The 27,959-nt window shown below is 40.7% G+C and overlaps 1 protein-coding gene across 5 annotated transcripts in view; it reads left to right on the top strand.

Annotated features, from left to right (window-relative positions):
* Positions 1-13,532: 13,532 nt before the first annotated feature.
* LOC124056645 (histone deacetylase 7-like) overlaps positions 13,533-27,959 on the top strand; it is a 37,135-nt gene continuing 22,708 nt past the window's right edge. Inside the window, exons 1-2 of one of the 5 annotated variants that reach the window (XM_046384289.1) lie at positions 20,617-21,128; positions 27,339-27,493. Coding sequence is in view for 2 of the 5 variants with exons in the window: in XM_046384287.1 (XP_046240243.1) it covers positions 13,754-13,772 (19 nt within the window). In the remaining 3 variants the exon portion in view is untranslated. Of the gene's footprint in view, positions 13,773-20,616; positions 21,129-25,672; positions 27,494-27,959 lie in introns of those variants that run through there. The other 4 variants (XM_046384287.1, XM_046384286.1, XM_046384288.1 and 1 more) reach the window with 4 other exon arrangements.

The following is a 27,959-nucleotide window of genomic DNA, read 5'->3' as shown; positions in this document are numbered from 1 at the left end:
TAGAAGCTGGCTTCTGTGTGATTTGTTTTTCACATATTTGCTTTTCATCTTTAATACATATACAGTCAGTAAATCAATTTATTGTTTGTTATGGGAATTGCTCATCACATGTTGCTTATTGTCTGAATAGCTATTTAAAAACTACTTTATATTACAGTGAACCTGTACACAGTTTACATGAGAACAGAACAGTAAAAGTGGAAAAATTATAAGAACACAAATACAAAAAAACTTTATTGTCCGCTTATGGAAATTTGCCTTTTATTTCACCATACAACATGCTATAAAAAACATAAGGACATAAGACATAAAACATACTGTCATCATAGGACATACTGTACACAAAATGCATTTGATGGTATATGCAAAAAGGAAAAAAAATATAAAACTATATTAAATAAGTACAAAAAATAAATACATAACACATGTTCAAAGAATTAACCTGCTGTGTCAGAGTCTTACAGCATCCACCCTGCATCAGGTGCAGATCCTATTTTCATTTATTACCTAAATAATGCTAGTGACAGAAGACTTAAAGATATTTCTATTAGCCATCGGTAGTCTACAGTTTCCTTGTGCAGTGGATGAGAAGGGTCATATACCCATAAACTAGAGAGAAAATGTCATATACAGCTGAAACAAAGGAAAAAGAAAGTACTTCCATGAACATGTCATGGCCTATATTGCACTGCACAGAAAGGTGCATCATAAATGCTAGACTACAAACCTCACCACCTTTTCTATTTATTTATTAACATAGACATAGTTCAGTATTTGTGGGTGTAATCTATGCCTTTTTTGACAACAAGAAGGAAATGAGGGGACAGGCAGAGAGAGAGAGAGAGAGAGAGAGAAGATAACATTTCTGTTCTTGTCTTTAGTACATCTGCTTCATATAACACACAACTTGTATTTATTCTCTGGATTTGTTTCACTCATGAATACCCTTTCCTTAAAATTTTCTCCTTTTGAGTTTTGTAATTTGGTCTTCGTTAACAAATTGAAAATATTTTGCATGCAATCATTGGGCCACCAGATGGCGCTGTCTCGTTACATGCCTGCATGCCTTCACTGACCTAATGACCTCTCTGATAAACTCTGAGGTCAGCCTGAAACAGTTGAGACCGTTTTGGTTGTACTGGACAGCCTCACCACAAAGTTGTGGTGGTGTGTCTGGAAACGCAACAGTGCTGGTGAACACACACACACACACACACACACACACACATACGAAGCAGGCCTGTATGTAGAAATATCTGATACAGCTACAATATGTCGGAAGAGATTTGAACTCACCTCCGTTCACATCTCTCTTGCTGATCATGCATGAAGCAAGATTGCTCGGTTGGCGATGTGCAGGAGGAACAAATAAAAGGTTATCAGAGAAATCCAGTCATTGCGCGACAGTTAATTGTCAACCCTGGTACGAAGCAGAGGCACTTCTTTTGCCTGCTGATAAGGTTGCACTCCTGCGGTCTGCTGAGCCGTTGGGTCTGTGCACGAGGTTTGATGAAGGAAGAAAAGAAAGGCTCTGGTTCCAGCAACATCCCTTAGGTGAGGCCTTTCTGGCTGCATTATCTCACAATGGAGGGACGAAAAAGTGCACACACTGTGCTTTTCCACAGGGGACACATTTCTGTCTGCACACACTTAATAATAAGAAAATAAGATAATAAGCATTACTGTGAAGTAGCAGCCTTGTGCATCATTCAGGTGTGTAAAGGTGAACCAGCGATGGTACAATTTTAGGATCTCCAATGGTTCTACGAAGAGAACAGCCAAACTGCATTCATTTTATCAGACAGTTTAATCAAATGGCACCATTTGTTGTGATTACATGTGCTTAATACATTGAGACATGATGACCTTTACAGTGAGCTGTCGAGTAGAGACAGTCTCTACAGTTTTCTTTCTACTGACAGAAATCAGTTCCACTCGGATTGTTTCTGAGAAAATCCAATTAATTCGACACGTCCCTTAAAGCTGCACTAATCAATACTTTTACACAAACAACTGGTTAGATCACATGCGTAATATGTGAGGGGTCACTCGTTGTACAAACCCGCCCATGCATTCGGTTCCCCTCATGTCTCTCATCGGCATCCCTTTGACTTTAAAAGCAACTCTTTTGTGAATAAAGTACCCAGCGCCAGACTGCAGATCAAGTTAGCCAACAGTGGGTCAACACTGGGGAGCGTATAGCTGGCAACGAGTGAGATATTTTCCTCAGGAGTTAGCAGACAACTAAAATGAGAGTCAGTACCGGACTTATGTTCTCACACGGACAGAAACACGTCGCTAAATGAATAATAACGAATGCTCTGTGTCTCATGTATCTGTGAACAGGCAGCTGTTGGCGGACACTCTTGCCACAGTAATTTTATAAGGTGATAATATGTCACAGTTTGGTTTACCGTTTGGTTTTCAATTAATGCAGCTTTAAAGTTCTTGCTCAGCAAATTCAGCCTGATGCTTAAAACTTGGGACACGGTGTAAAATGTAAATAAAATGTTCATATGAAAACACACTGTGTTTACTGACAACAGTTTTAAGAGGTTTTACTGCAGTAATATCTTTTATATGGTCATGTTTCACAAAGTGGTGAACCTTTCATGCTCCTCTAATCATGATACTATCACCAGTTAAGCAGCTCACCTGTGGAGTGTTTCAGACTGGTGTTTTCTGAACATTCAACAACTTTCCTGGTCTTTTGTTGCCCCTGTCCCAAGTTGTTTGAAAAGTGTTGGCGGAATTAAATTCAGAATAAGCATATATTTACAAAAAAATAAATAAATAAATCACAATTTGTTAAATATATTGTTTTTATACTGTTTTCAATGATATGCAAATGATCCCGCTGCTATTTGATTTATATGCTTTTTGGAATCACAGCTGCAATTTGAGTTTAAGCCTTTAATTTAATTTATTTATGAATTTAAGCCTGTCAAGGGCGTTCATTTTTCTCTTTGAGGTACAATTACATTTTAAATAATGTTACAGAGGTGTGATTAAAAATAATACGCAACCAAAATCTCAAAATATGATCTCATCTCTGGCTTTTCTGTGCACCTTCTGAGGACATCAAAACTGTGCACTCGGGGACCAGGTTCGCACCAGGACAGTTTCCTGGAACGGCACTACGCAATGTGACTTCGTTAGGTTTTTGGGTGAGGCGCAGACTGGTCACGGGTACCAGATAAAGATGGACACACACACACACACACACACACACACACACACACACACACAGAGTGGCTTCAATGTACAAGCACAACAGGGTGGTCCAAAAAGGCATTTATTTCTGTCTATGGGGGTATAAATACTAACGGGTGGTGCCCTCGTGTTATCAGAGACTGATACTCCGAGCAGCACGTGTGCTCGCTGATAGTCCACTGCCTCTACGTGAAATGTAACTGCACATTTTGCTCAGAATGTCAGAACGCCGTGGCATAATAAGGAGTGTTTTATTTTTTGCGCCCCAGCTTGAGATACGACTGTTCAGTTGGCACATAGTCGCCTGCAGGGGGATGTCAGTTGTGTCTTTCCAGTAATAACAAGGGTGTGTTGTTTTCAGTGTGCATATCTCTTCTGCGAGTGTGTGTGTGTGTGAGAGAGAGAAAGAGAGAGTTTTATTTCAAACTAAACAGCGAGTCACAATGAGAAGACAAAGAAAAAAAAAGATGCAGTCGGATCAGTAATGTGAAGCTTATGTTATGAATTGAATATCTGTGTGCGAGCCCTCGGGGTGAAAGAGAGAGGACCTTTTTTCTCTCTCTCTCACTCTTTTCTATTGATTCTGTGCCCACTTATCTATATTGGATGTTCGATGCCCTTTATGCAAGTCATCCAAATATCATTAGGGCTAAACCCACCATGTGGTTTTAGTTCAGAATGTGAGGAACGCATGCATGGCCCGTGGATGTTTCTCTACTCTCAGGCCCTCCATGGGGCAAAATAACATTCTCTGCTCTCACAGAGCCCAAGGTGGAGACAGACAGAAAATACATACATACATCCAGAACATCAATAAACCTGCATTTTATGAGCCACTCGGAGGAGGCATAAATCGCTCCTTCACAGTTAACAGTGGCACAACAACACATTTTTGCACATTTTTAAGAGGAAAAAAAAATTGCTGGGAACAATACCTCCCCCTGAGGTGAACGCTGTTCCGTTGAGGAAAGAAAAACATCTTGGCTTTTGTATATTTCTGTTGTTCTTGTGCCCTTCTTACTTTCCAGGGAAAAAGGAAGAGGGCAGCACTGGAAGAAGCAGTCTGTATGTAAGGAAGTGTTCGTCTTGGAAAATAATGGCTGCAAAGTCACATTAATGGCCAACATTTCCTCCGTGTTTTCCCATGCCCTATATTTATACTTTCAGTGCAGAACACACACACACACACACACACACACACACACACACACACACAACACACACAGCATGCCACTGTGTTTATTCACTTTTTAGTCACCTCAGTCATGTGGTTTCTATAATGGCCCTGATTTCATTATACATGGAGTTTAGGTGGAAAGTTGGAAGACATGCCGATTTATTTCTAAGGTGTGTTCAATAAACATAGAATTTAGCTTAAACTGCGGTTTCCGTCCATAGAAATATAGAAATATTTAAGTTACAGTATTTAAGTCAAATATGTGCTTATGTGGTGGCCAAACTTGGCCCAGAAGTCACATCCAAGTCTTCGTTATTGCTGTTATTGCTTCACAGTTGTATTTGTTGTAAATCTTCAAGCTAGGTTGACTTCCCGGAGTCCAGCAAGCAACACGTGTTCTTACTGTAAAAGTCGACTGAAAGTGAAAGACATGAATCTGATGAGGATTTTGCTCTGCTTGGTTCAAAGGATTTTTGTGCTTATGTTGCTTATGTCCTAAAATGGCATCGCTGCATACAAAATGCCTGTGTTTCCATTCTAAGAAGTGGGGAAGTTTGACAGTGAAAGTGAACAAACTGCTGCCAGTGTGCTCTTGAATGAGAAATTTAAGAGCCGAGATGCTCCAGCATGGGACTGTTTGCACCAGACTTAACATGTGCATATTTATGAGAATTAGAAGAGGGATGTTGCTGTTAAAATAATCCTGCACGCACAGAAGAACATTTCTGGATAAATAATCGTAGGCAAAAGGATCTGCTCTTATCCCAAAATCAACCGCCTCATTAACGTTTCCTAGTTAAAATTCTACTTAAGTGGAAAAACAAACTTGTGCACGTGTGTGATACTCTGAGAGGTTTCAGTTGATTTTTCTTATGACATGAGTGCATTTATGGGAATAAGTGAACAAAATCAACATATTTTTGACAGTTTTCTCAGTATTGCCTTCTGCAGTTTGTTGTTTACTGGCAGTTCATGTAGCCCATGGTTGAAATATTCCCCGTGGTACCAATATGAGTTGTTACGTAGTCTGAGAACCAGGACATGTCTCGCACCTTTATGATGTTTAGAAAAAGACTGAAAGTTCTCAGTGTTGAGTTATGAAACTGAGAACAAGAATCTTTGTAGGTTTCAATAAAGTTCACCAGTTTCATGATTCACACGGTTTCCAACCCTGATTTACATGATACTTAATGTTGATTGTACCATACAGTCAGTATCTCAAGCTGGTAAACTGTCTCGCAACAAACACCCAACAGTCGATCAGTCAGTTTACTTTTCTTTCTTTGTTTTTCTTTGGGTTTTTTTGTCCACTCTGTCTGTGAGTTTTTGCTTGTCCAAGTCTAAGTATAGATGGTGTCCTGTTGTTGTAAATCCCTTTAAGGCACTTTTAGCCACAAAGCAGCTATGCTTAAGGAATGGCAGCGTGAGTCAGTCCACCACTTTGGTGCTGACTGAAATATCGCAACAGTATTGGATGGATTACCATGAAGTTTTGTGCTGACATTTATGGTCTCCAGAAGAGGCATCCTTCTGACATTTGTGAACCACTGACTTTTTTCTCTACATGCCATTGGCAGGTCAAATATCTCATTGTCTACTTGATGGATTTGTGCAAAATTTTCATGGCATCCATGTTCCCCTCAGGCAGTAACTTTGATGTCATGAACAATCATCCAGCACCATTATGGGCTCAAAATTTCTTTTTTAAAATTAATGACATTCCCATTAGCTTTGACGAGCTTCTGAGTCCGAAAAGCGAAACCAATGCCAAAGCGCCTTAAACCTGCATTCTTTGGAGTGGCCAGTTGGGGGCAACTCCTCTGGCTTTAAAAAAAAAAAGAGAGAGAAAATGATCCTTCTTCTTCCTTGATTTTTTTCTTCATGCGTTTATGGCCTCAGTTGCTCGTTTCAAGGCTTCTCCAGCATATCTTGATGTTCATTTTGAAATTTCTGGTCCAGTTTAGAGTTAAACAGACGATAAAGCAGGGCACGCATTAGGGGATGGCCACCTCGTGATTGACGAGTCGCAACCACGGTGTGTCCACAGGTTCACAGTCAGATCCAATCAAAATGTCCTTCCCATTTCCACCCTCTTGTCCAAATGCGGTCACTTCTAGCACCAAAAAACAAACAGCCTTATCTTAAGCTTTCAAAACAGTAGTCAACAAACTTGTTATAACTGCCAGTATTACTTGCCTGCATTTTACGTGTCCTACTTTTGCACGATGCTGCCTCACTCCTCTAAGCTCCTCATCTTGTTCAGCTACTTCAAATTTTGTTTATTTTAACTTGTTTTAGTGTTGTTTTCTGGCTAATTTAGCTTCAAGCCTCACAGCACAACCACATAACAAACACAGAACCAGGGAAACAGCCTTACTGGTGTTTACACTACAGCAAACACTTTGAATGAAATCGAATGTGCAGCGTGAGAAAAACAAGCAAAAAAAATGAAAAAAGAAAGAAAAACAATAACAGTAAATCAGTTGGGGCGCTTGTTTAGACATGTTGTACTGCAGTAAATATCAAAGTTTAAACACTGAGGTGAAAGTTAGTCACCTGACTAGTATGCACTCATTACGTGTGTGTGTGTGTGTGTGTGTGTGTGCATGTGAATAAAAGCGTAAATGTCACTGTGTGGTGCCTGAGTGCGTTTGTGGCTTCCTGAACATTTAACATCTCGGGCTTGTTAGAGATCACACAAACATACGCAGACTCACACACACACAGAACAGAGAAAACTTTGCCGTAAGACGAGCCACATATCAGATGAACAGGTCTGTGGATAAACCAAAATACAAGTTTCATATTAAAGTGTGTTACGAGGTGTACGAGTGTGTCTGTGCTTTTCTGGGTTTTTCTACAAAGGGGACAGTGGCCGTGCAAACCAGGTCACAGTGGTAACATTGAGTGTATGCATGTTGTGATGGTTATATGCATTTGTGGGGGTTACACTGTGTAGCCAGTCAGATGAAGTTTGAATGTCCAGGTTCATATATAGTTTAAACTAGGCGTGCAAAGTGAGTAACTTTTTTGGTTAAAAGTTGTGTGTTTACGGCAGTGAGGCATTTTCTCAGTATAAACCACAGCCAGTTTCTGATCACAGCTGGAGGCAGAGGGGGACACCTGTCGACCTCCTCATCCCTGTGTTCACCGTGACCTACATGCAACAGAGACACAGACAGAAAACAGATCTGTCTGTGTCACACGGGGCTACCAACAACAGGGTAGAAGAAAAGATTGACTATAAAAGGTCCATATTATAGACAAATTCTGCTTATTTTTAAATTGAAAATTTCAAATAGGGGAGGGCAGGATACATTTATAAAATACATCCTTGTATATTTCAATTTAAATTTCACTTGCAGTACGTAGCATGTAAAGACCTGAAGGCAGCTAATTTTTTGTACCAAAAGTAACACAAAGTATGACGACGTCGTCTTCCTCAATCCAGACCTTTCTCTCACTGTCTTCTGAAGTTTCTAATTGCAAACACACACACAGGCTGGAAGTTTTATTTCGATTAATACTGTATTCTTACTTATTTTCATATCAAAGAGTGAGAGAAGGACGCAAATTTACTGTTAATTTACTGCTACTGATTCATTTTAAGTGAAGCACCGACTTCAAACATATGTGCCTGTGTGTATGTCTCCTTCAGTGTCTGTGACTGTGTGTATACACTGCAAGACAATATGGTGGCGTACTACTGTGGCGTACAAGCAAACAGTAACTGATTTATAGATACAGAGCAGCATTCATTTGGAGCAGCTAATGAGTGTCCAATATTCTCTTCTGCACCATTTTACTTTTCCCCACTAAGTCCTGAGTCAAATACTTGGCTCTTTACCTGCTAAATGCTCCACTATGTTCACCAGCTAGTTGCTAACTTTGTCTTTTTGCTGTTTGGTGCTTGGAAGCGGATTACCGGAGCTTTTTCGCTGAGAGAGCAATCAATCAGAACGGTAAAAGTGCAGGCTGTAAAACCAAAAGGATGTGTTAAATTTGCTGAGGAGAACTGCAAAATTGGTGATAACTCTCCCTGGAATCATCTCCGTAAGAGACACATGTACTGTTGTTTCATCTATTGTTAATTTAAACTAGTATTTGTTATAGCAGCTTATAAAGGAAAAGTTCCTACTCATTCATTTGCACAGATTTGCACAGTTGTCCTGTCTAGGCTACACCCTGCTTCTGATTAATTCCACCTTGAGATACACTCAGTTAACCCTGAACGTTCATTTAACAATATGAGACATAAAACGGATTTTGTTAACCTAACTATTATTGCAGTGAGAACCTCTTCAACAACTCAAACACTATGGTTACAAGACACACAATAGACAGTACAGGTGGCAAACGAGTGTGTGTGTGTATGTATTGTGGTGGGGTGTGGGGGGCAGCACTTCCGCCATCACACAGGTGCATCATGACATGTAGCCCCTGCACAACCTTGATCTCTCTCTCTCTCTCTCTCTCTCTCTCTCTCACACACACACACACACACACACAGACTTCAGATGCGGTGATAAGTGTCATCTCCAACCATGGCGACAGTGGTATTTTCAGTAGCGATAGGTGGAGGGGATTTCACAAGAAGTGAAGCCTTGGAGGTAAAAAAAAAACAAAAAAAAAACCCAAACTCTCGAAACAAAGTGTGCAAGTGAGATCCAGGTGTGCGCTGAAAATGTAATCAAAATTTCAGGAGCAACAAAAACGAGAGGAAATTAATTTCATGTTGAATGATCCCTAAATCTCACATCTGTGTTGTGTGTTTGCTTGTGTCTCCGTGTGCACGCATGATTCTGCATATTTGACTTCTGACTGTAACTCGAGATTGTGGTTTTGCAGTGCTGATTTTTTTTTCAAGCTATTTTCTCTCCCCTCACGGCATTTACGCAGAACAAAAATGTAGCTCATCTTCTGAAAAATGGGAGTGGCACAACAAACCACATGCAGATGCTTTCTAGCATAAAAATACAGACAGCGACAGAGACGCAGAAACATAACGTACAGATGTTTATCTTGGTCAGGTTTTACCTCAGAAAGGTGGTTAACAGTTCGTAAAGGAGTACGTACATGCAAATTTATATAGTTAGTAAATGCACACCAACATATTTCTGTGGTCCAGCTTTAACATGTGAGGGGGGCCCAAACCAAAAAGCCGGTACCCCTTCAGCCGGAATGACCTCATGTTATTTCCAGTACCTCACACACACAGGATCGACAGTTTGTCGTCCTTCTTGTGTGGGTCTTGTTCAAGTTCCCAAGGCTGTTTCATTACAGAGAACCCATCCATCCAGAGTCACATCCACCCAACAGTGGATCAGCTCTGCAACAGCTGAGCAAAACATCTGCTGGGCTCCCAGTCCCAGCCAGGGCGTTCTGGGGTTGATTTAAACCAACGTTTGACATAAACCGATAAATTTGTTGATTCCACTTCCAGAAACGTCCACCCTCTCCACATACTGTTACTCTTAGTAACACCCCACCACCACCATCGCACACACACACGCCCCCTTTTCATCATCTCTGCTGTGGCTGTGCCTTAACCCTCTTCGACGAACCCCCCCCCCACAAAAAAACACCACCACAACACCACCACCACCCTCCAGCCCCCCCACCCCTCTATACAGCTGTTCCCTTGCCTCATGTTGCACATTCTTTCATTCTTCAGGACTGTGGCTGTCAGGGACCCATTACTTTCCTTCCTGCTGTGTGTGTGTGTGTGTGTGTGTGTGTGTAAGAGAGAGAGAGAGAGAGAGAGAGACAGAGAGAGAGAGGAGTGAGAGAAAGAGGCATTGTAACAATTTAAGAGGGACCTCAAGCCTGAAAGACAGAGTACTGCTGCATGAAGTACACACACACACACACACACACACACACAGAAACTCCCCCAGCTGTTTGTCTCTTGCCAATTACTGCAGTCCTTGCTCGTCCTGTCCCCTCCAGTCCCCCCCCCGGTCCCATAACCACCTTCCTGCTCTGCTCCTGATATTTTTAGCTTCAGAGACAAAGAGAGATGTGTGTGTGTGTGTGTCTGTGTTGGGGGGGTCCATGGTCTAATCACGACATCCACCGAGCAACCGCTGCTTTCATATTTTCAGCGCTCAACCTCCCCCTCCTTTGTCTCCCACTCTACAAAACTCCCCACTCCATCCTCCCCATCTTTGGCCCACAGACTCAGGTAATATACTTGAGAATGCTAAACAAAGGAGAAGTGCAACACAAAAACAGGCACCGACCCAACAAACAACAAAGTAATTAGCCAATGTTTGGTCTGCTGGAACAACCGTGACCTTTTGGGAAACTCCCCCTTCCTGTGAGAGAAGGTTCGGCTCGCCGCTCAGGCTGATTAAAGGCTGAGAGGCACAACAGCCGCAATTCTTGTGAACGCGTTTGACACAGTTTTTGAGTGTATTTCTTAAAGACACAACCTATTTATGAGTACTCAACTTGTAATAATAAATAATTTTTAAAATAATCGAAAAGTGTCAACACTGAATGCAGTCTTTTTTATGTAAAGGAATAGTCTGGAAGCATTCCATATTTTTGTTATTGCCAACAAATCCCATGACAGACCAAAACCTTTGTGTTGTCGAGTCCTGATATGGAATCCTCTTCGCCACAGACCTCTATTGTTGTCTGAAAAGCATGTTCCTTCATAACACAATTAACACCAGTTTATTTCATGTAAATCCCACATGCATCGTCCTGCTGCTGTAAATACTCACGATATCACCAAATGTGTACTTTGAATTTATATTTCAATTATTACCCAGGACTAACAACATGCAAACACAATGTGAAAGAACTTTTGGAGGCAACAAACAGAGGCTTTGAAGCTCTGTTCACAATGCAGAAATTTTCTTGCAAAAGCCAAGAAGACCAATCATAAAGTAGATAAGCTAAAACCCATAATGGGAAAAAATATGGTCACTCACATGCTGATAAGACATTTCCAGTATTTTCCTATTCTTGTGATCTGTCTCGACTGTTCAGGCAGATAAAGGCCCCCCCACCCCCTTCCTACTCCACCTCCCAGCGCTGATCTTTAGGGACTTTTAACAGTCTGTGTGCACCTCACGTTTCCAGATGATGCAGATCCCATTGTATTCCTCAAGGACTCCTAACCTGCCTCTTATCAGCAGCTCCTTTTCCTCTCTGTGCTCCAAAAGGAACAGGTTAGCTACAGCTACAGCCTCCCTCTGATCACACCAGTTTGTGAGGGGTTTGTGCTCACAGGGCTCGAAAAGTACGGACAGTTGCATTTCTTTAAATTTACGACTGCTCGTTCTAATGAGGCAGAATCTGCATCCGCCGTAGTTTCAGGTTTTGTGCTTTTTATGCTCTTGTATGTATAGATTCAAAAGTCACAATCTTCCTCTATTCGAATGGTTTGTTTGAGGAGAAACTGAGACCAGGGCAAGCCGACCTCAGAATCCCTCTCACTTGCCATGAGGACAAAGGGTCATAATCTCCAAACATGAATTTCCTTTGGTCAGTATGTTTTCCCAACGGATGAAGTTACATTTGAACCAGAAAGCTAATCCATAGCTGCTAGCACACTACTGGAAGGATCCAGACCACACAGCAGCTGAGGTCAGGAAGGTCGTCGACCTTTTGAGCTGCACATCTCTTCCACAGACAGAGAAAATCAAGGAGCAACTCAGGTTGATTCAACTCAACGGTGCTAAAGTGTGTTGCCTGAGCCGCCGTATGCGACTACTCACTTGTGATCATTACGTCTGCTGAGAAGTTTGTGGTCAAGAGAAAGACGGCTCAAATCAAAAATGATGTTGATTGTTGTCTATGAGCAGGAATCTTGGCATCTCACAGAAAAAACTGGAGAGAAATTCAGTATTTTGACAATTAAATAATTGCTTAATTTATTTTTCAAACAAAAATGCCCAACATCCATTGGTTCCAGCTGCACAGACGTGAGGATTTGCAGATTTCTTTGTCATGTATGATCTGTCACATCGCTGAACATTTTGGGGATTTGGACTGCTGGTCAGACAATCAAGATCTCTGACACTCAACTAAGGGAACAATAAGCAGCACATGCATTGATTTTTATTGTTGAGTTTCTTAAAAACCTTCAGTAGCTTAGAGAAAACCACATTTCTTCTCAAATTGTTTTCTGTTAAACACAGGTTCAGCCTTTCTGAGCTTGCTGACGTTGTAGTTTTACATGAATGAATCTCCAGCTCCTCACAGATCTCACCGGTGACAAATCTGTGAGAAAACCACATAGTGTTTTTTCCCGCCCGGAAATGTGCATTTACAAGAATGACTGAGGCTTAGAATGCGTGTTTATACACAAACACACACATATATATATATATTCGCAGAGATAAGATCACAACAAAACAAACTATTATAATTAGCTAAACGTTCACAGCGCTGCTGAATGTTAATGTAACTGTAAATCTCCGACATCTTGGCTGTTAATGCCATTCAGGCTGAAATATCATCGCTGTGTGCAAAAATAGACTGTGTGGATTGTCACAGACATCTTTCCTGTTGAAAGAATTTACAAACAGAAATATAAATACACATTTTCAGCTACACAGGATTATTAATTACATCAGTTTTTCTTTATTTGTTTGTTTGTTTTTTAAGTAATTGGTCTATCTGGCAACAAAACTTATTAAATTACTTAATGATTATGCTATAATGTCAAATAAATGATGAAAGCAACACACACTCTTTTCTTAACTTTTAACAAGCACAGTATAATAAGGCTATGGTATTATAGTCTTTAATACTTTAATTCGCAAAGCAGCTTTCTTTTTTTCAGCACCATGCATCCTTAAGCAACACTTCCTGCTATTGTCTGTCAGAGGCAAGCGACAATCTGTTGCCCTCTCTCTCTCTTTCTCTGTCTCTCCAACACACACACACACACACACACACACACACACACACACACATACACACACAGAGAGATACACACATACACAACATGCAAACCCCTCTCCCTCCCTACATGCCCAGAGCTTCTGGTGCAGGGGCAGCACTGACAAAAAGTTACAGGAGGCCTGATAGGGCAAAGCAACTGTGTCTTCTTTGAAAAAAAAAATTAGGGGGAGTGATTAAGTGAAAGGGGGAGAGAGAGAGAGAGAGAGAGAGAGTTAAGCTCACATGAGAGGAAGTACAAGACACAGAAAAGTCAGAGGGAGCCTGTTGTGTCAAACAGTTGAGTGTGACTCTCCGTGTGTCAGTGCACAGCCGGGTTTTCGCTGCAGCACCACTCCCCTGTCAGAGCAGGATCTATCTTCTCCCCGAGCCTCCCAGCCTGTCTGACTGCTGCCTCACTGATTGACTTGACTGCTGTGGGAGCACGGAGCGACCTCTCACTGGATGTCAGCACCCAAAACCGGTAGGAAAAATGCCCATGAGTGACTATATATCAACCGTTTATGTATTACACACTGAAGAGAGGGATTTTAGTTGTTTTTGGCAGATTTGTACTGCAGTTGTGGATACAGTTTTTCTCAGATGAAAAATTGTAGGTGCAGCTGTAACTTTGGTTCATCTTCACTGTTACTGGCAAACGGTCAGCTGTGGTTGGCTTCAGCTGTGAGAAATTTGGGATTTGTTCTGGATTCAGTGCAGCAGCTGCCCTATACATCGATATCAGTACAAAATCATGTCACATAAAACCTCCAAGACAAGCATTGTGGCATGCAACAGTGAAAATAAAAAACAATTGCACTTTATTTTTTTATCATTTATTTTTTGGAGTTTTATTTGTTTGGTTTTGGAAGTGTCGTTTCTCAGGACAGAGAAGAGGGAGCAAAATTGGAAACAGACCCAACCACCCTGGAGAGCTAGTCTGTCCACGAAAAGTATTAGAGTACAAAGAATGAGGAGATACACAACAACAGTCCCTCATTGCACTGCTGACGGAGTCGAGCACAGGGAGATGAGGGAGGAGGGCGAGAACTTGCTCAGAAAAAAAAAAAAAAACGCTGGAAAGATTTGGGTGACAGTGAGAGTTAATTAAGTTGTCACAACGCTGACTGCTGCGAATACAGCAGGGAGCAAACATCTAAAAAATGTTGTATGAATCTTGGTTGTACACCACATCACCACTGCCACAACATTAATATTACATTAGAAATTATTAGAGAGTGGAAAATCAAACTTAGCAGCATCTGCTTGGTAGAAAGTGTTGCTTTTCATGTCCTTCTTCCTCCTTCTTGTGCGCTCTGCATAAATCTTGCTTCATAAGATGAAATGCTGGGCTCAGCCTTTGCTTGCTCTCTCACCCAAAACACTAAACTTTCACTCTATTTTTACTCTCCCGTGCTGCTCCATTTTTAGAGACTTGTCTACGTGGTTTGTTTGGCTATAAATCAGACAGTAACTCCTCTGTGTTCTTGCTAGAAAATAATGGGGGTATGATGACATTCGTGGTTCATTTGACCTTATCCCTGCAGTGATGAACACAAATTATTGTTTTAGGCAGTTTAATACTGATTAAAACTTGTTCTTAAAGACTTGCCTTGGATGGATCCCATCCTGTTCAAACTTACATGCAATGCTTTTATAATTTCTATTCAGCAAGACCACTCAGCTGTGCTTCAGATAATCAGATCAATACTTTCAATGTGTCCCAGAATCAATTCACAATTGAGATTAGGTTCACTCAAAATTTGAAAAAGTGATCAATTGAACTAAAGCCTTTACAATGAGACCTTTAGCAAAATGTACCTTGGTGTCACATTGTAAGATTCACACATTCACAGTTAGAGCTAAAATTATTAGTCCAATGATCATTTAGTTGATTGACAGAAAATTAACACACAACAAACTAACTGATCAATTGGAATGCATTCCTAATGAATACACAGCTTTTTTTCCGTTTCTGACCATCTTTGGACTTGGGAAAATTGCAAATGACAAAAAAAACAAACAAAAAAAACCTAAGAAAAAACTGGTGTATCAATCAGTAATGAAAAGTGAGAATATACTGAAAACTTTCGTCGTAATTGATTTTACTGGGCAAGAACAAAGAAATGTCCCAGTCTGTGTTCCCGTTGTGATAAATCATCAAACTCTGAGTTTGTTTGGTTTGAGGGGCAGCAGGTTAAGAGGCAACAGACAGCTGGAAGTGGCCCTCAGGGACTCTCCGACTCACTGAATCAGGCTACACTGTGAGGGAGTCACTAGTCACGAGTGGCTATCGACTGATGGCAAAGGAGGAGGATTGGTAACATATGTTTTTATATATACACATATATGCATCCGTCCTATTCAAATTTCATGTTTACAGTTACCAAAGTAGACAGTACAGTAACTTGTCAACACGGTAGGCCAACAGCATAGCAATTCGAAGCAGATGACCTCTCATTTAGTCCTTTCTGATATTCAGGGTTCACACGGCAGAGGTCAAGTGAACGCTGATGAGGACAGAAGAAGGAACTTGAGATTAGCAGTTGATGTGCGCAATACTGTGACCAATAGTAGGTTCGCTTCCATTTCTTACCTCTGAACAGGCTGTTGTTTGTGTTTAGATGACAAAAAATAGATGCATGTCATTTATTTAAGTACCACCCCCTTGTGTTAAAGAATTTTTACTGCAACAATTAGATCTGATTTTAATGCAGGCACTTGAAAGTGTACAGTGTAAAACTATCAGAAAGATTTTGTCATGGAGGAAGTGGTTTGACTGGGTAGCTTCAGAATGTATAGAGATGGAAAGCACTTTTAGCAGGATATATAAATGTTTATGATACCTTTATTGCTTTTTCCACATTCCTCTGTTAGAATTATTAGTCGGGCCAAGGATTTTTGAAAAGATTTTGTGTCTCTCATTATATTTGGCTATGGGACATTTTACCCAATCAAAGTTCATAATTTCTGTGATAAACAACAGAACTCAATGCTTTCAAATTTAGCACTGAGTTCACAAGAGTTTTCACTCTGCAGGTTTGTTCGGTTTGACGTGTACAGCACTTTCACTGGCATGATACAAAACCTTTTCAAAGGGAGTACACACTGTTCTCAACTCCGTGTTTTGACCTTTTTCAACGTGTGTGCACGCAGGAGTGTGAAGGCGTCGTACAGCAACACTTTCCAGCATCACAACGAGTTTCCAGAAAAACTAGGTGAGCGCTGTCTGTCTATCCCCACTGTGGGTTGACTTTGCTTTGCTGTTGGGAATGGAAAGGCTTTAGAGGCTACCCACTGCTCTGAGCAACATCCATCGCCTTCTGGGTTCAAAGTCACCACACAGCTGCTAGCGAGAGCTGAGCGAGGCCTACCTCAACACGTGCAATGGTCTTTATTATACAGGATTGAGGTGCACGAAAACTTGAGTAATGATGCATTTCCACAACCGCTGTTTTACATGCGTAACGGAACATTTTTCCTTCTTGTACACAATAAGACAATGATCTGTATATTCTTAGTTTAGCTGAAATTCTCTTTTCCTCTCTGTATTCCACATTAACTGGTTATTTAAAGCAGCATTAACAGATTTTTTGTGGCCTCTTTGGGGCAGTTGAACAAGCTGTAAACACAACACTGACACCTTATAAAGTTGTTGTGGCAAACATGTTTTGGTCTCCACCAACTCCTGAGGGTTCTAGCTCTTTTACTGCTAAATGCTCCACTATGATTAGCACCTAGTTGCTGCTGTAACTTTGTCCGGTGCTTGGTGCCAAGCAGGAGATGTTTTTTTCTCTAAATAATGAGCTAAAACATCATTTTCAGATAGAGGTCAAGAGATAGAGATTGAAATTTTTCTGTTAATTATACTGTTATTATTATGTGGAATGATGATCCGTTTCACGTACCACTGTAGTATTTGATCCAGTTTCAATTTAAAAATACTGATTACTGCAGCTGATTACTGCATACACACAGTATGTGGTTTAAAGCCAGACGGTCCCCTAGTAAAAACAAAACAAAGGACTTACATAGTGTGGGATCATGGCAGTTGTTGTTTTCACTGTTAAAAAAACCACCATATGCTGATGAAAATCTATCTTATGAGGTTTAGGCAGACATGTTTAAAGACGAGATAATGTTTTAAAGTGTTATGTAAGTTGCCTTTAGTCACATTTACAGACTCCCTTCCTCACTGTTACCTTCATTAAAATATGGATTATGGATTTGAATGTTGCCTGAAACATTTGGAATAATGTGAGTACACAACTCAACAAAAGTTAACAAAGGTAGTCATTTTAGACATTTTATTGTGGAAATGCTATGTTTGTCCAATCTATTTCTTCTACTACTACTAATTCTTTTAGGTCTGTCTATAAAACACCTATTTTATGTCTGCCAGTCTTGGAAGATGTATTTATCTTCTATTGATTTTCCTGTTCATTCTTCCCTTTTTCCCTTCTTTTAAAGGGTTTTAAAGCAAAATTTCTACATCTGAAACATGAGCCTTTGGATAGGTGGTTTGGTATGCTGCACATATTGTGAAGACAAATTTGTGATTTTGACAACAAACAGCAAAAAAGGCAACAACTGATGCAATAGTATGACAGAGTGTGCTGTCCATGTTGAGACATGGACATTCATGCATGTGTGTGTGTGTACGACTGTGTGTGTGTGTGTGTGTAAGGTAGAAAGACTCCCCTGGATGGTAAAAAACAGATTTTTGTTTGCAGACCCTCAGCTTCCACCCCTCACCAGGAAATCTGTTTGTCTGATAACTTCACACACGGTGCAGGTCACTGTGGATTTCCTTCAGAAACTCCTATAACATCATGCACGTCAAACTGTCACTATCAGAGAGAACAATTACACCTGCACCCAATGAAACTTCAAAAGCCGCTGCTAGCCTTTTGTTTTGGTATGTGAGAGGGTCTATGTGATGTCCCCCGGCTGTTGCCTGGTTGTGGATCTTAATTATTTGCACCCCAGTCTTTTCCACTTTTTAATCACTCTCTCACGCTCCCTATCTTTTCCCCCAACTCCCTCCATTTCTTCACTTTTTTTGGCAATCTGCCCTGCAACTGCTGCTCCCTCCATCAACGTATTGCCAGACTGCATTCCTCTCATTCCTACTTGCTTCCTGTGACTGGAAGAGCAGTGAGCCCTACTGGCCACAAAACTCCACCTTGGAGTACTACCCGTGTATGCCATATGTGTCTTTTTCCCTTCTTTACTCTTCTGGCTTATAGTTTAAAAACAACAAAAAAAAGTCTCTTGGGCATTCTGCAAAAAACTGCATCTCAGTGACCATCTGACAAGATTTTGAGGATGGCTTTTCCACAGCTGGGGGATGGGGGGATGTAAGGGATGTTGTTACTGAGGGGTCCCATGACTGTCTCTCTCTCTCTCTGTGATCCAGTGAGTCACACATGCAGAAAGGTTGGCTGACACACCCACATTGAAACCAAATACTCAGATGCTAGCCAACAGTGGCACTGCCCTTATGACGGCAGAGAGAGTGTAGAAATTGTGTGTGTGTGTCGGGGGGATAAGAACGGACAGCTCTGTTGATGTGTTAGTGACGCAACATTAAGTGAGGTTCAAATGTTGGTGCCGACTTCACCAGTCCTGTTTGTAAAACCTGAGAGATGACAGAATGTCCTTATCACATGAAACTTGTGTAACTGTGTAATTTTGCATTGAAATGCCATCAATGGTGTATTTACTGTTCACAATCAGCTATCACACATTGAATATTTACGTCCACATGAGTTCTAAGAGATATATCAATAACATGAAAGACCGGCAAGTTTCAAGTTTGGAATCCTGGGTGGAAAGCGGCAATTTACAGCTGCTCTAACGGTTGTTCTTGTGTAATTTCTGAGTACTATGCAAAATCTATGCTTAGCTCCTACATGTATCATTCTATATAATGATTGTATATAATGTGAAGAACATTCGGCATAATATTAACGTAGCAATTCAGAGACCTATGTCAATATTTGTGCAGGTCGTATCAAAACACTGAATAAATAAATACATATGCTTAAATACAACAATCAGAAATTCTTTTAAATAAGGGAATTTCTGTGAAAATGCAACCCAAGTGGTCACAGCTAACAAGCACATCTGCAAATAGAATAAGCTCTGTCTCAAGTATGTGCTGTTCAAAATGGAAGATCTGCTATGAAATTAAATTTGCTTGTGTGTATCTCAAATCATTGAGGCCACAGTAACCCCGTGACAGTGGGGTGGACGCTATGTCTTGCCAACGGCACAGGGGAAAAGACACACTGTTGTTGAAATTATACTGTTGATGATTACACTTTTTTTAAGCCCAGGCCATAATTTTCCTCTTGAGTACACAATTTATCTGAACAACGGCAAACCTATTGACTATCGCATTGGACCAGGCCCAGCCTGGGTCACATGAAATGAAAGATTGGCTCAGCTCACCATGCTTTAATAGTTAGTCTGGCTTAGGCCAGTTTATCTTAATGGATCCAGTGATGTTGACTGTTTTTGGCAGAGGGTGGATTTGGCCACAAGCAGAATGAGGAAAGAGAGAGAAATAGTGAGAGTTCAGTTTGGGGGAGGGCATGTGAGTACTGTGTAAATTAACAGTGACTTGGATTTTGTGTGTTGGTATACCTATGTAAAAAGGTGAGATACCAAAATAAAAAAACAATAAAATCAACAAAGTATCAACAGTAGAATAAACACTTTGGCCTCTTGTTAAGTTAGCAGCACACATAAAGACACTCCCACAATAAACTGTTGCAGGAGAGGTGCAAACTGGTGCATAAAAATATATACTATACACTATAATGCGGGAAGTTAAGTTAATATCAGGTCTCAACAAAAGGAATTGTATGCTTTCCCAGGCCAAGTAAAATGCCATCTCGGGGTGGTGAATCTAGCCACTCACTTGCGCCCTTGCCTCCCATTTTGAGAGCTGATGATGGAAGTACTTAAGGAGTGAGCCATCTCACTTCGTTCTCATCTCTGTTGAGAAATGTCCACGTGTAGTGGGTAAGGACGTTTATGAGGTGAAGTGCAAGTGAAGATTTTAGTTATCCTGGGAAAAGGAGTTTATTTAGGTGCTGTTGAGGATGAGGGCAGTTTGCCAGAAGTTTTACAGCTTTGCGGATAAGATTAAACTTGATAATTAACTTACTTTGAAAAAATTGATCAATTTGTAAAAAACAATCAATAAAACCTCAAAACATTAAAGTTGAATATGAATAAATTGCATATGCGCCCCCCTCCCCCTCCCCAGATGTTGAAACAATGTCTACGCCCTTGGTTGAGCCTTTATATTTACACACACACACACACACACACAGGGCATCCTTACCCAGCTGAGTTCAGCAGATGGAGCCCTCACGCCAGCAGCACACACACGGATGAAAGTGAGACTCCGGGCAGGTTTTATCAGCAGCTTCACCACCCCACAGTCGGACTCAGCGAGGAGGAGACCGATAAGTGGAGAGCGGCTTTTTGTGACGGTGAACGGTCCTTTCCTCACATATTCACGTTTCTGAAGTGCTGAGCTGCATGTACGGCGGTCAGTCGTGACGGCGGCGCGTGCCGACGGTTGGAACCAACGTTTTTCATTCCACTACAGAAAACGGACAGCTAACTAGAGACAGAAACGACCAGTTCACCGTCCCTTTCTGTCAGACAATAACCTAGATGACAAGGGCAGACAGTCGGAAGTTTTTAACCATCTTTTTCCTTTTTTTTCTGGCTTGCTATTGCTGCTTTAAACCCGACTGTAAGCCGCTCCGGTGTCGCAGGAAATTGAAAATGTGTCGCATTTGAACTTCACCTCCAAAAGGTAGGCGATGGTTATTTGCTAACGGTCAGTGTAAAACAGCTAGTAAAAACGCACTTTAAAGTGTGACTAGTATTTTTAAACGGCCATAACTTTATTTAAAAAAATATCTTGCTTTACACCTGTGTACAAGACCCCATGTCAGCAGAAACACTCAGCACTGTTTGCTTTTTTTGTGGTAAAAAGTGTGCGCTAGCTAATTTTCAACTGCCTACTGTAAACTGTGTTAAGACTGAATTCACGTTATCCCTCCTCTGGCATGCGTCCAGACTCAACAGGTGCAAAAGCTCACCTGGCTGAGGCTTTCAATTATAAGAAATCCAGTTCAGGATTGGAAACAATGGCAATAATAATTTCCAAAATTAGAGGAAGTGAACATGTCATGAGGACATCACCCAGAGTCAGCTGCTGCAGTTTGAATGAGTAAATACCTCACAACCTGATTTATTGCCTATATGTTGATTGAGTGTAATGCAACGTGCTCTGGTAATTATCCTAATCTGGCAGGCATCAAGACCATTTAGATGTGATAAAGAGGGCAAATAATTGTGTAATTATGGCATTAAGGTCTCATTGTGAGTGCAAGTGTAAAATTTCCTATTGAATGTTTTTCTGCCCATAACGTCATTGAAAGTTTGACTCACTACTAGGCAACAAATGTTTGGTTGTTTGATGGACCGTGGGGTGGGCAGCTGGGTTTGAAAATGTGTGCTGTATTATGACAGAAGTCATAAAAATTGTTAGATCCCACCCAAGTCCCTTCAGACAATAAAAAAAACACACACATACACATACACACACACAAGGAAGCCATGCGTGGAATAATGTTCTCATGTGTCCAGGTTCTCTCTTCGGACAGGATGAGGTCATAGCCTCAGCGTTGTTGCGGGGATACAGTTACATTAGTTTCATGTGGGCCATGCCAAAGGAATCGACACCACCTACACTCCTCTTCCCCCTTTCTGATGCCATTTAAATCCCTCCCTCACTCCTTCATTTTTTCCTCTCATCATCTCAGATAGCTGGCAGTGATCACTATTGCTTTGAATAGGTGCATGTCTACCTATGAGCATGTACTGTTGTCTCTGCAGCTTGCAAATACTGTATCCAGGTGTGTGTGTGTGTGTGTGTTTACACAAGTGTATCACTGAATAAAGACTTAGATCATAATAAGCAGCCCTTTATGCTACTTGATCTGTGTCAAACTGCTATTCACAAAGGCCCTTTTGCTCCACAAGTTGTGACAGCCTGTGGGTTTGGCTTTGCCATGGTCACAAACAATGAACAGGCCTCGTATGGCTGAAGGTTCAAGTGAAACCTGACCACCATCATCTTATAGAAAAGGTCAGATATTCTTACTTTCACTGAAGATGTTTGCAGAAATTCTTGATTTCTGTTTGTCTCTCTGTCTGAGGCATTTTTCCTACTTTTTGCACACCAAGACATTTTGATGTCAAATTGTTTGTCTTTTCCCCTCCAGTTGGCATCAGCTGTGAGTTGTGCTTTGGCAAAACTAGTTGTAAGGTAATGCTTGCAATTCATGCAACTCCTATTCATGTAACTTATTAGTTACACCGCATTGTGGTTGCCAGCAGTCAGTGTTGTTGAGGTATGAAGCTTCCGCAAGTTCAGTTATTTAAAACCCATTAAATGATCATGTTTATTTTGAAGCCTTTTCATTCAGCTCACTGTGTGGTTTAATGCACACAATTGTAAAAGAGATGTACTAGTTGTTTTTGTTAGTTTTTGAGTTTACTTGAGTTGCCTAAGAAATGAAAGTACATTTATTCAGAAAAAAAATCACTAGATCCAAAATTAAGAATCCTGATTAATTGACTAATCAGCTCAGCTCTAGGAGACACATTCACAATGTCTTTAATGTCTTCTGCTTGACAAGTTCAACAGATTAAAAGTTCAGTGTGTCATTTCATTTTTACTTTCTATGCTGCTTGGATGACTAAGATGACCACTGAGGGGCCTTCCACCACCAGTGGATTATTCACTTGCTTTTCAGTGCTTTGTTCACAACTCTAGCCATGCAAGCAGTGGTGCAGAGGCTTGAGACTGGCTTCTTTATTTACCCCTCTACTGAACCCTGATAGGTCATCACATGAAGAGTAAGAAGTACAACAAAGCCAATGTCATATTTAGTGATCAGACCATCATCAGATATTGATTTTGGGTACACTGCAGGCTAGTTGTGGAAGTGAATATCAACCTTTTCCCAGGACAGATAACCTTTAAAAGTCCCCAGTGTTTTCCCAGTGTGAGACACAGCAGTGCACTGACAATAGGGACAGTGTTCTGGACCAGCCAGAGCCCCAGATCACATTTCCTGTTCCTGATTTAAGATCAGCTCAGCTGACTACTGATACACTCCACTCCTCAAAAACACACAGCAACAGGACCATTTCTCTGCTTGTGTATCATGCATGTGTGTGTGTGTGTGTGAGAGAGTGAGAGCATGAGTGGAAAAGATGGAGAGTATTAGGGAAATCAACAAAGTTCAAACAAAGACAGTGACTTTATCAAAACCAGCAGTAAAAGCAGGCTAGTACCAGAAGACAGTAACCTTATTCTTACTGACTGCAGGGTGTATTTGAAAGAAATAAACTCTTTTGTGTGCATGGCTGTCTACCCTGGTGTGCAACAGCAGACAGTTAAACTGCAGTATACTACAGGCACATGGGCAACTTATAGTAGGAAGTGGGCATCAGAACCTGTTCTCACAGTCAAATCATCCTTAGACCAGGTGTTGGATTTTTACATGTAAAGTACAGATATTCAGTTTTACTGTCTGTGAGGGAGGGTGTGTAAAGGCCAGCAGTGGTGGATATGTGGAGGTGAGATGTCCACACCACTGCCCTCAATCAATTCATGTTTTAGATATCAGTCACTGTTTTTTTCTGAAGCACAGAAAGGAAAAAAGCTGGTGTTTCCATAAGGTCACATGGTGGCTCATGTCTCGTTTTGCATAATCGAGGGCTATGTTAGTGTGATAATTTGTGTGTGGTATGTCTGAATGAGGGTGTGTATGTGTACTAATGTACACTGTTAACTCTTATGAGCACATGCTAGGTCATGAAAGTATCTGTTCTTTTAGCAGGAGCACATGTTGTGCGTGTGCTCGGCTAAGACAGCGTTTCAGTCTCATGCCAACCTTATGACAGCACACTGGCCAAATTTAGCTTTGTTTTCCCCTTGTGAAAAATATCACCCTTTTGAGCCCACATGAGAAAAAAAAAAAGAATCCATTTCAACAATTGTCACTCTGTTTTGGTTATGAGAAATCAAGCTCCAGAATCACCCTAAAGAGCACACCAGCTTGTGACACTGTAATATACACACAACTCTACAGTGAGCTGGCGACCCCTCATCTTTTTCCTGTGCCGCCTCAGGGACACAACATCAAGTGAAGTCTGTCTCTGTCCGACCTCTGAACTTCTGGTTGAAGAGGGAGGCAGGGACAGTACAAAAGGGTTACAAATTACTATGAGAGAGGGAAGGAAAAGGCTGAGCATTCAAAGAATTTAAATCACCAATTGCTTGTGCTATTATACTGTTGACAGTCAAGTGTAGGAACGCATGGCTTACGTTGTGTTATAATAGGTTGTTACTTGATGAGCCTCAGGGGGTGGGCGGGCGCAAATGAGCTGTGCGTTATGCTTTACACTGCAGAGTTTGTTGCAATGTTTTTTGTTTTTTGTTTTCTCTAAAATATTGTATTATTATTAATAACTTCAGATGGTAGCAAATAAAAATATTAGGCATGAATCAAGACAGGTGAGATTCAAATGCACTAAAAAAAATGTAGTCTGTTAAACATTTATGTGCTGCAATTTCTGTTCACGTCTCCCAACAATATATCAATACTGAGATGGGTCAATATCATCAACTCATTCAGAGCAGTTGGCTGTAGTAAATTCATTCTCTATCCCCGTCTATGTGTAGTAGACTTGATGCACATATATGCTTTAGGTTCTCTGTACAGCACCTTGAATCTACCTCTGTGTATGAAACGTGCTTTATAAATAAAACTACCTGATCTTGCCCATTAATCGAGAAATACAAATGTACAAACTCAGTGTCATCAGACATGTGTGCAGTTACACACGATAACACAAGTGTTTACTGACAGGTGACACTAAAAATAAACCAGCATGGTTACATATCCTGAAACTTGCACAAAGAGCCACAGTGTTCTTCTAAAAGAAACAAATGGGCGCTATTAATACACTGGCACCAACACACCCGAGCACTGATGCACTGATACACGTGTACATGCACCCTCAACTGTCGCACAAGCAGATCCTACTTATGCAAACACAAAGACCTGTTGTGTACACTCAAAAGAAACAGCTGCTAGCTATTAATACCTTGGCACTTATAGGATGGACACACACAAGCAAACACACATATGGATGCACACATAAGGAGATTGATACTCCAGCTGCTCGGAAGCAGAGGGACAGAATGTCCCCAACAGCTGTGGATTCCTCTAAACGTGTGTGTGTGTGTGTGTGTGTGTGTGTGTGTTGGTTGGGGGGGAGATAGGTGGTGGACTGCAGGAGCTGCTGAAGGTGGCCAGCATGGTGAAGTCACGGTCATGAAATTGTGATCATGTGTGTGAGGCAGTCTCTAAACATAACAAATTTACACTCAGTAAATGTTGGCATACTTAATATCTTATTTTATTTATTTAGTTTTTGCAAGATAATGAAATTTTTATGGTTTAATGTATGCATAATTGCACCATTATTTTTAACATTATCAGTTACAGTGACCTCACTGTGCTGCAACCATATAAAATTTGTTTGTATTTCAAATTACATTTGGTCTGTGAACTCCTGCTCTTTCTGCTTTGTTGCTCATCTAACCAGGCATAAACCTCAAGTCTGCTGTCTGTGTTTATGTATACAAATAGCAACTAGCACTTGACCTGATGTGCGATTTCCAGACATAACTCCATCCAGTACCACTGCAGAGTTCACTCTTGTCCAACAATAAACAAAGTACATTTTATGGCTGCAGTGTGGAAATAAATACTGCTGAAAGACATCTGCAATACTCACGCTGTTGAAATGAGCCAGTGAAGCCCTTCAACCAAAATAGAAGCTTCTTCTTGCCTAAACGAACCAAGAGGATGTTATGGTGCAGACTAACTTTAGAAACAGGAAGTCACTGTTTCTCTGTAAGTGTGGGTTTGCGTATGTGTGTGTGCATTCGCCAGTAAAGCCTGTGCATGTGTGCAGGTGTGTGTATGTGTGTGTCAGTGATTCAGTGTGTTGTTGCAGAAGGCACACAGAAAGAGGATGATGGTTGTGAAACGAATATGCTATTACAGAAACCAGAAGTTTGTCTCCTGTCTATTTTTAGCAACGCTCAAATGAGAGACAGAGAAGCACGCACACAGATCTTATCTAGATGCAGTTCTCCTTATTTTTAAAACAGATTTTATCTTACAAATAGCATCTCTTCTCACTTTTAAAATATATATCTGCATTTTTAGAGGACATTTGATGAATACCAGGTCTTGCAACACAATAGTTGTCTAAAAATACCTAAAGAGTTGCAGCATTTTTTCTTTCAATATAAGGTTGAAAGTTGTGCATGCTGTACTATTGCAATGAGCTCTTGGTAAGATAATGAAAAGTGATAAGCAGCTTTTTAAATCTTTCAGGATTATTAAACCCTGTTTGGCTCTTTGAACACATTGTGTCGTAACTGGGCTGCTTTTTGTCCGGTGATATAATAACTCACAATGTAAGTCTGTGTAAAGTTACAGCTTCAGTGTCAGTGCAAAAGCTAGTGATACATTGTTGTAGAATACACTTACGTTTGCTGCAGCCTGGTTGTTGCTGCATTTTCAGGGTAAAAATGTACCACAGGTGTTTCTTTTCTGCTCAGATGAGAGAGCTGACTTCCTGATTGTTTCCTTTCTCTCAGGGGAGCTGACTTACTTAGTAATCGAGCCTGTTTGTGTGTATGCTGTATGTGAGTGTGACAGAGCACGTACATATTATTTGAGTCCCCACAAAATACCACGGTGCCACCACTCCTATGTTTGTCTAATTTCCTTTGAAAACACACAGTATTGCCAGTTTTCTTAAGGTTAAGACTAACTTTACCATTTTTACCACAGTTGTTCTGGTAATACTGTTTTGCAGTTCTGCATACATCCTGTTTCACCTTTCACTTTTTTTTCAACAACAGCAAAAAGAATCCAAAGCTTAAAGCAACAAGCCCTGTCAACTTCAGTAATGACATAAAGCCATGACTGAACCAGCTGAAAGTGGAACAGGTTGAAATATTTCTGAGTCTCTGAGATTTGTCTGACACGTCTTGGCATCCTTGAGTTACCTGGCAAGGTAAGATTCCAGTGAAGCAGTTGGACTGTGCAGAGCGCAACGCGTGTAAATTTCTGGCATAATTTTTTAGAGGAGACATGTCATCCTGTGTTTTCTTGTCTCAGTGATGAGCTACAAAACAATCATGCATCAGATTTTCAGATTTCACATAAAAGCTTGTTTATTATTTTTTTGTTTTTTTTGTCTAACACATACAGAAACATGAAAACACAGAGATGTCCCCATGGACCAACAGTGTTATTATGAACTCTATTGGGCTGTTAAGTAGAGCAACAGAACTGAAACCACTTGGCTTAAACTATACAATATTATCATGTACTGTAAATAGTTCTGGTCTTATTAACTCCCTGTCTGTTTTTTCATGTTCTGCTGTGTGTGAGTTTCACTTGAACTGCAGTAATAACAAGGAGTGTTTTCTTCGTAAGAGGAATTCTGTCAACCTGAAACACCTTCACAGACAGGATTA

Source organism: Scatophagus argus, chromosome 3 (assembly GCF_020382885.2).
Source record: "Scatophagus argus isolate fScaArg1 chromosome 3, fScaArg1.pri, whole genome shotgun sequence".
Lineage (NCBI taxonomy): Eukaryota > Metazoa > Chordata > Actinopteri > Scatophagidae > Scatophagus > Scatophagus argus.
The sequence above is the reverse complement of the archived record's forward strand: the minus strand, read 5'-3'. Positions and strand labels throughout refer to the sequence as shown.